The sequence below is a fragment of the Myotis lucifugus genome, unplaced genomic scaffold (assembly GCF_000147115.1).
Source record: "Myotis lucifugus unplaced genomic scaffold, Myoluc2.0 scaffold_593, whole genome shotgun sequence".
NCBI lineage: Eukaryota > Metazoa > Chordata > Mammalia > Chiroptera > Vespertilionidae > Myotis > Myotis lucifugus.
Window position 1 is genome coordinate 70,249 of NW_005871641.1, and position 9,190 is coordinate 79,438.

The 9,190-nt window shown below is 47.7% G+C and overlaps 1 protein-coding gene across 1 annotated transcript in view; it reads right to left on the reverse strand.

Moving 5' to 3' along the window:
* TTC7B (tetratricopeptide repeat domain 7B) overlaps positions 1–9,190 on the reverse strand; it is a 146,438-nt gene that overhangs the window by 66,191 nt on the left and 71,057 nt on the right. The window contains exons 7-8 of the mRNA XM_023745863.1: positions 4,358–4,421; positions 487–624 (exon numbers count right to left, since the gene is read on the reverse strand). Coding sequence (XP_023601631.1) covers positions 487–624; positions 4,358–4,421 — 202 coding nt within the window. The remainder of the gene's footprint in view (positions 1–486; positions 625–4,357; positions 4,422–9,190) is intronic.

Consider the following 9,190-nt stretch of genomic DNA (forward strand, 5'->3'; position numbering starts at 1 on the left):
TTAAGGAAATTAATATCACAGATGGGTGATTTGGGTTATGGTGGAAATTACACTAAAAGAGAAACTGCTAGAGAAATGCTTGCCTTCCCTCCCACAAACTCACAGCCAGTGGGTGTTGGGACCACTGGTAGGAAGTGACCACCAGTGACTGCCCCACCTGATCGCTTAGCGCAGTGGTCGGCAAACTGCAGCTCGCGAGCCACATGCGGCTCTTTGGCCCCTTGAGTGTGGCCATGAAGTTTCAATCGCACTGTATGTGCTCGCCCGCACATGGTATTTTGTGGAAGAGCCACACTCAAGGGGCCGCAGTTTGCCGACCACTGGCTTAGCCCCATTTCCATTTCACAGAGGAGCAAACCAAAGCTAAACCCAAAGCCATGTGGCTGCCGGTGACAGGGGTTCAGGACCAGGTCCCTCAGCTGTCCCTGCGTTCAGACCGCCAGCACCCCCCACCGCCTGGAAGCCATCCGGACTCGAGGGCTGTACCTCCGACAGCATCTCAAACTGGCCTCTTCTCCCAAGAGCAATGGTCAGCAGGTCATAGACCACCGAGGCGCTCTGCAGACTGATGAGGCGGTCGCTCCTGTGCTCGGGGATCCTGCTCAGCACGGCGTCCCGGTTGGCCTGGAAGCAGCACGGAGGAGAGAAGCAGATGGTGAGCCAGCTGTGCACACAGCCTGCACTGTGGGGAGGCCATCTCGGCCTCCTGCCCTAACAGCAGGGTCTGGAGACAAGGGCGGGAATGGGGAAGGGGGTCTGTCACCTCTGATTGTTCGTTCAAACTCCCCAGAGCACCTCAGCCCGTGGTACAGGGTGTTCTCTAAACTGTGGGGCCTGGAGGTGCGATCCTGTAGGACACATGTCCCAGTTGGCAGGTATGTGGAGGGAGATTTAAGGGCCAGTGAGCGCAAAGCGGGGTGATTGCTCCTGGGCTCAGGTTCGCTGCAGGCACAGCTGTGCTCTGGGGCAGCAGGATCCCCCAGCAGGTCAGGCCCTGCTGCTCCTCACTCACTCACAGACCCCGCTCTGCTGTATGTCACCGGCCCCACCCTTCCCATCACCAAATGGTGGCATCAAGTTCTATCCGTCCTACAGAGACATGTCACACTTCTCCTCCACCACAAGGCAACACTCAGGTCCTCGGTGACATCCTCGCTGGCACAGACTGCAAAGACTAATCCCATCTTGTTTAGGGAAGCACAAAGCAGATGTATAAGTGACAGCAAGAAGCAAACAGATTTTTATTTTAAAGACATTACCACAGAGGACTCAAGAGAACACCTGCCTATTTCACATCGCCACTGCTTAGCAAGGAAGGCAGCAGGCACATTCAAGCTTGTTAATCTCATCTATCTAGACATCAAAGGCTCCTTACAGCAACCTGTTTTCATTACCTTTGAAATGTAATTTCTCTACAGATTCCTCCAGACAAACCCATGCGAGCAGACTCTAACCACTGGCTCCTTTTCCTCCCCACCCCCGCCCCCCCCACACACACACACCTCCCAGGGAGTTAGAATCAATAGTTAGATCTTCCGGTCCTTCTCCCTGCTAACTACCAGAAGTCTCCAGATCTACCTGTCCCTGGGAGCACGAAGAGAGACGCCCCAGCTCTTCCTGTGAACGTGGTCACATGAGACGGGGCCGCTTGTCCGAGTAGGCTGATGTCTGTCTTCCTGCCTGACATTCAGAAAGACTACGCGCACCTTCTCTCTCACTAATGAGGTTAAAGGGCTTCTTTTTGTGAGTCTGGGGCATTTGCTTTTAGCCACCCATCAGCACTCACTCACTTCAAAACTCCTCGCTCCTAAATGTCAAAGACAAATAAGAATATATGTCAGGCCACTTCCTTCAAAGTGAGTCATCACCTATGAAAATAAGCCTGATTCTGAAGATTTTATCCTTAAATTTTTCTTGTTAGGAGTGGCTTTTCAGCCAACAAAAGAATCTCAGGAGGAAAACAGGGCTTGCTGTCAGTGGTCTCATTTGATTTATTTGCTATAAATGCTCCATGTTGAGAAGAGAACAAAACAAAATACTATTTAAGAGAAATTTTCAAGTTATGCCAAATGCATTCTTTTTTTTAATTTTTAGAGAAAGTCTATGGTTTTCTTTTGAATAAAAAGGTACAACACAGAACCTTAAACTGATCCACAAATAATAAAGATCCCGGAGTATTGTATCCGTGTCGGTTGTGCAGATATAGTCCCAATGACTCCTTTCTCCTGGGGAAAACTCATTTAATTTGAGGCAAGAAAGCAGTGCAATTCCCAATGAGTTCTTGTAGATGGAGAGACTATGGACAAATTATGCTTCTAAGATAAAGTCAGAACCAACAAAAAACAATTTTCCCAAGTACCAAAAACACAACCACCAGCAATTCTCGTTTTGATTCTGAAATTGAGCACATTCTTTTTCTGTCCAAAAACAGAAAAATCAAGGAGTCAAGGAACATGAAGAAAGAGCTTCCAAAAGCAACTTAATTTAGGTTTCTACCTACATAATCATGGAATGACTTACAGGGGGAACATAATCATTTTGGTTGGGAACCTCATCCTTCATATTTATTGATGTCACTGGATTTCACCAGCCGATTTCCGGAAGTTAAATACCACAGAGACACATCTGACTGTCTCAGAGGGCTCTCCATTTTGAGCCTATGAGTTCCTCGCACTTCAGTGAAGGAGCAGGAGAGATGGAGCCATCATCCCCAAGACACGGCATTGTAGAGAGGGGGCCGTGTTTTCCAGATTCCAAACGAATACATGACTGACAACGGAACTCAATATTTCCCATCAGAACTGTCCCCACGCTCCCAGAACTTCTACAGTGTAACCAACCAGGTTTGCCCAAGGAAACTGACTGCTAAGTTGCGAAGAGTCCAGCTTCGGGTGCAGGAGTGTCAGCGAGGAGGCCACCACGAGCTGCCCCATCGAAGAACTGATGACAAAGCACAGTGAGACTTGTCACCGAACGCCGGTGCCAGCCGTCCCCATGCGCGCCTTCCCCGACTGCGCCGAGGCAGGGGAGGGAGTGTAAGTGACACCGTGCTAAGTTACCAGCTGACAGTCAGGAAAGATGAGCCAACGGGGCAACCTGTCTCCTTCGGAGGAAGGCAGGCCAATGACGTCAAAGAGCTTCCAAGTAGAGAGAAGTGGTAACTCAAGCAGTCTTGCTCTTGTAAACATCTCTGGGCCATTGCACAGAACAAGAAAACCCAAAGCTCTGAATTAAGGAAGCTGTCCTCCCAGACCAAGTCCGGCCCTCCTGACCCCTCCCTCCGACATGTGGCACACGCACGTTCTGCTGCTCATCTCTAAGCCTTTCTCACCTGAGTGCATTTCAGACCCCCCTTTAAAGTGTGAAACACTTCTCTCGCTTCGGCTAGGATTCCTTTTGCGTCTCCCTTGTCCTCCTGCCTGCCAGGTGCGGTGCGGGATGTGGGAGGGGACAGTATGACCTACCGGGAAGACCACTGCACAGGGAATCGAGGCGCCTGCTCTGGGCCTCGGGTTCCCCCCGTGTAAACTCAGTGAATGGGCATGAGGACCTCTAGGTCCTTTCAAGTCCCAGGCGTTGGCCATTCTGCTCAGGTGCTGGGCACACAGTGGCTTGCCAAGGTATAACGACTATAACACGTATTACTCCTGAAAGATGCAAGCCAGGGCTGTCACGCCTGAAGATATACAGAGTGGAAACCCAATGAATGATGAGCAAGGAAATTCCAGACCTAAGAGGTGATATCCTGGCCAAACACGAAGAAAACACTTCGGAGGAATTTAGGGTCTGGCAAAAGCGCCCTCCCAGCAGCAGAGTCAGGTGACAGGAGTGAACCCTCCCAGCTGGGCGTGCAGTGCCCGGGAGCAGTGGGAGCTTGGGGAAGGGCCTGTGTAGAGGCCGAGGCAATTTCATCTGAAAACCAGAGGTTCAAACACACAAGTGATTTCTCTCCAAACTCTCCCTCCCTCCACGGCAAATCGAGAAGGCTCGGAAAGGGACCCTTGGGGGCTTCCTTCCCCTGGCGAGGATCTTTGTGGTCATTTTAGCTATAGTTTACCTATAGTATATGCTTGTGTTAGTGTTCCAGCAATACTTGGCGGATAAAGGAATAAACTCAGCTGCCTACTAATTGCTCGGGGAAGAGAAGCTCCATGCTCCGGGGTGACCAAGCAATGTGCTACCCAGTCCAAGAAGTAAGAAACATCCCTCCTTTTAAGCCTCTACTGTTTCTTCCCACCCAGGTATCCCATCTATTTTTCTCCCAAGGAAAAGGGTCACTATACTGATGCAGTAGCCATATCAAAAAAGGGACTACAGGAATAGGGAAGAAAAAAATGTAAAAACACATTCTACTTACCATGGATTCACTAATCAGCAGTAACAACAGGGCCTCTTCCGTATTTTCTTGAGGACAAAAAATGCTGCATAAAAAAAAACCAGCTTTGATATATGGCAATCTCAAAATAACACAAAATCCTTGACTATGAGCAGGACGAAATGCTAAAAAGCTTTAAGATTTTTATATAGACGCCATGGAAAGCAGTGTATAATCTGGACACTTGAGTTAATTTCTATGGTAATCTATGGAATTTGTACGTTCTAACTATACATTTTAATAGCAGGCAGCAGGGTGAAATAAAGCTGTAAAAACCAATTTGAAAGTCCAAATAACATGTAAGCTTGTGATAGAAGCAGAAATTTAGATGGCTACAAACTGACATTATCTTCATAGCACCAGCTTTCTCCTAAACCCGTTATGGAGGTGTGACTGCAGTACTCTTTTTACCTCTTTCTTGCTAACTGGCATATCTTATATTGTCCTTAAGATGAAATAAGAGATTGGAAGGAATTTTAGAGTTTGAATAATTTCTAGAATTCTGTAAGAATGTAGTGAGCTATCTTACGTAACCACGTGTTTTCTTATGGGGTGGCATGCCAGATCTAGCTATCTTATTAATCAGTTTTATGGAATTTGGCTGAACTCTAACATCTTGGATTTTATAAAAAGCTTAAGTACGATGTTGCTCAGGAATAGAGAACAATAAAAACCAAACAGAACCCAAATATGCATTCTCTATATCCTATATTTTATGCTTTGAGCATTTAAAAACACACACAGCATCCCCCCCCGTCCCCCCGCCCCCCAATCTGAAGCTCTAGAATCCTTAGAGTAGAATTGAGTGTTACCACAACTAGGCCAAACTCAACTCTTTTTCATGGATTGGAAGAGGAGTGCAATAAAGATGAACCTGGTTAGTAAAAACCTCCTGGATGTTCTGGAGAGGACTAAAAAAAAACTAACTTTATCCTCTCAGGGGGTAACACTACAATCATTTAACTTAAGAGATGAAATGATTCACACACACACACACACACACACACACAATGGCAAAAAAATGTTTTCCAAATTATTATAAATACTTGCTCTCTTTGAAGAGTTGGCAACTTTTATATTGTATCAAAGGACCATAAAAAGCAAGACAGAAGAAGTACCGTGCCTCGTACTCTTCACAAGTCTGACTTCCCTACAGGTAAGAAAAGCACCTGTGGAATGGGTCCTATGGCTCTTGCAGGGCTAAACTTTTAGGAAAAGGCTAACGTTTAGGAAACAAAGAGCAAGATTCTGGAATCGGCAGTGCCTTCCTTAAAGAGGTAGCTTGAGGTGACCTGGGATTTGAGAAGATGGAATACTTCTTCCTCCTTAAATTCAGATACAGGGCCTACGGGTTTTGAATTAAGAGTGGTGTGCGTGTGTGTGTGTGTGTGTGTGTGTGTGTGTGTGTCCACCCAGCGATCGTTTCCTGATATCCTGGCTTGTGCTTACATGCGATCATTAAGCATTTTTCATGGCTAGCCAGTCCTGCATTGTCCAGACTAACTGAGAGAGAGAGAGAGCCCATGCTAATTGTGATTTAACACCAGCCAATTCGGCCATGGATAATCCCCAAATTCCACTTGAGCCATCCAGACTGCTTAAATGCGCGGTTGTTATTTTTACCAGAGCTGCTAACAAGTAGCACATTGATTTTAATTCCACTTCCTCTTCCCTTCCTTTGGAGCCAGGCAAGATGGAGACCCAGGAGCCGCACAGCTCTGGGGGCTGGTGGGAGAAGTCGGGGCGGGGAGGGAGGAAGGGTAGTTTTAAGAGGCCTGCCTGAAAAACAACACAGTGGAATGCCCTCTCAATAACTATAAATTCTCTAGACCCATTTCTGGCCATTCCTTCCCTCTTCCCTATTCAGGAAAGCATGGAGCTCAGAGTTCAAAGTCAAAATTGTTGGGGACTTCCCTTTTGTGACAGTCTCTTCTTGGGGCCCAAGAGTTCAGGGGTGATGCGGGGGTGCTCAGACCTCAGAGGAAGTTGACTGAAGGGCAGGGTGGGGGATAAAAGGGGACAGGGAGAAAATGGGATCAGCGGGCAGTGAGGACCAGCTCCGGGAGCTGGGCTGGGGGCTGGCAGAGGAGGAGGCAGGGCAGGGCTGCTGGGGTCCGAGTGGGCAGGCTGCGGTCTAGTCTTGGTCACATGACTACCTCACGGGCTGACCTTCAGGCAAGTTGCTCTTTCAGTACTTCAGATGCATTTACCACCTCCTTACCTGATTTTACAGAAGACACAGGGGACAAGGGCGAGAACCCTCGTTTAGAAACAGTAGTCATGATTACTCTCAGAGAATCACAGCCCTTTCTGAAAAACGGCACTGTATGTGGTAGAATAGCACAGAAGAAGGTAACCCAACTTGATCCAGATGCATGTCCTCTTTCTGTCATCTAGCTATTCTACAACTGATGACAGGGCGGATGTCCTAAGGTCAAGGGTACCTTCCAGGTGTGAAAGCAGCGCTGTTTAGGTGTGAGGAGGGCCTGGAGCACCCCTCACCCAGGAGAAAGTTGGTTTGTAAATAATGACATCAGCTCCCAGGTCCAGCAATGGCATCTCTACCATTTTACTACGCCTGGCTAGAGGAATTCTGGGGAATTCCTGGAGAAAACTGCCTCTGATCCACAGCCAGCCAGATACGAGCTGAAAAATCAAAGCCAAGGATGGCTGCAGCCCCACCCCCAGCCCCAGCCCAAGTCGCACTGTCTGTCAAATACACCAAGGCCCATGATACCGTCAGTCCTGGGTTTGCCCGGAAGGATGAGGTTCCGAGAGAGGAAAAGATTTAAATTAAGCGTGGAGAGTGCCTCTTGATTATGAGGGGTCGGCTGATCCCATCTGGAGGTTACCTAGGCTTCTACATAATTCTTCCCTTTTCTGTCAATCCACTTGGTCAAATTCCTTCATAACAAAGAAAAAAGGGCCCTTCACTCAGATCAGCTCCAGCCCACTGAGCTGTGCCGTGGGTGGACTGGGCGAGGCCTGCAAAGCACATGGCCTTGCACAAGGGCTGCCGTGCTCCTGGTGAGAGGACGGGCCTCTGCACGAAGGTGGGCCAGCTGGCCCGTGTACACGAGAGCTCAGGAGACAGCGCAATCTCTTCCCAAGCAAAACCATGACAAATAAGGGATTTTTTCTTTGACATTAGCATCTTCCATGCACCAAAAGAAGCTATCCAAAGAGCAAAAAGAGAGCCCAGGAAATGCAAGAAAACAGTTACAAATACCTCCAATAGCACTTGTTATCCAAAAACAAGAATTTGTAAAAATCATGAACAAAACAACAAACAACTGAATTTTTTAGATGATCTGAAATCATCCCTCCTCCAGAAAAGACACGCTACAGACATAGCAAAAAGGTGGCAGGTTCGATGACCGGCTGCACGTACCCAGGTTAGGAGTTCGATCACTGGTACGGGCATGTAGGTCGCTCACACAGCTTCAGCTCCACCATCATGTCATTTTCCTGACCCTTAATATCCCTTATCTTTATACTTAAAACAGCGTCTTCATACTTACCCCAAACCTCTGCACTGGCTACCAGGAGGTTCAGACCTCTATTTAGTACTCCGTGATCACTACTTTCTCCTCCTAGGCCTACAGAAAAGTTAAGCAAAATATCTGGCACTCCTAGCTTTCGATAAATCTTTTCATCATTCACTTCCTGGCAGAATAGTGGCTTTTAATTGCATTCTTTATTTTTGTCTAATTTGCGTTTAATTGTCTAAGCCACCACAAATACTTTTTATAAGGAGGAATACAATGAAAGGAAAGATATACCTGACTGAAATGCACACATATGTGCACTAAGATACACCTGAGAATGTTCATAGCACTATTCTTCTTGGCCCCAAAGGAGAAACAACTCAAAAGTCCATTACAAGTAGAATAAATCAATATATTGGAGTATATTAATAACGTGGATAGATACTATGCAGCAATGAAAACAAACTCTTACTATATGCAAAAATATGGGTAAATCTCTCAAATATAATATTAGACAAAAGAAGTTAAACAAAAGGGTTAGGAAAAATGGCGGAGGCTTAGACGGACGTGTTGGTGCTTTGTCCCGGAGCAGATAGGGGCAAGCAGCTGAAACGGGTAACAATCAGCCCGATCAAGCTGGGGAGGTTCAGCTGAGAGACAGTCTGCAGCCAGGAAAGACAGAGAACTCCTAAAAAATGCGGATGGTTAGAGATTGAGGCTGAAACCTCCCCCTGGGCGCCAGCGCAGCGGCGAGACCGCGCCATCTTGGGTAGCTGTTACCGGCATCCAGAGATCGGCTACTAACCCGGCGGCTACTAACCCGGAGGCAACGACTCGCAAGCAGCGCGACTGCAAGAGCCCAGAGGAGACCTGCATCCCTCCACGGAAAGATTCAAGCAACAGCGGCCTCCTGATCACCACACGCTCTGCCTGGGGAACAGTTGCTGTGTGTGAAGCCTCCCTCCACCAGCCAGAAGAGCCACCACAGCTGTGAACAGCACCCACTAGAGGCTCTGCTATCAACAGAGGAGCTGCCACCACAACCGCCCAAGGAGCAACCACAGCCCGAGGAGCCACTGCCACCCAGGGAGCAGCCACTGCCACCCAGGGTCCAGCCACTGAACGACTCAACAACTAGTCATGTCAGTGAGATCAAACATGGGTAGACAAAGAAACCCCCATAGGAAAGAAAAGGAGGACTCACCAGAAAAGCAGCTAAGTGAGACAGAGATATGCAACATGACGGAAAAAGAATTCAGAATAAGGTTCCTAGAGTACATGCTCCCCCTTTTTAAGAATCTTAGATAGATACTAGTGATAATACTCA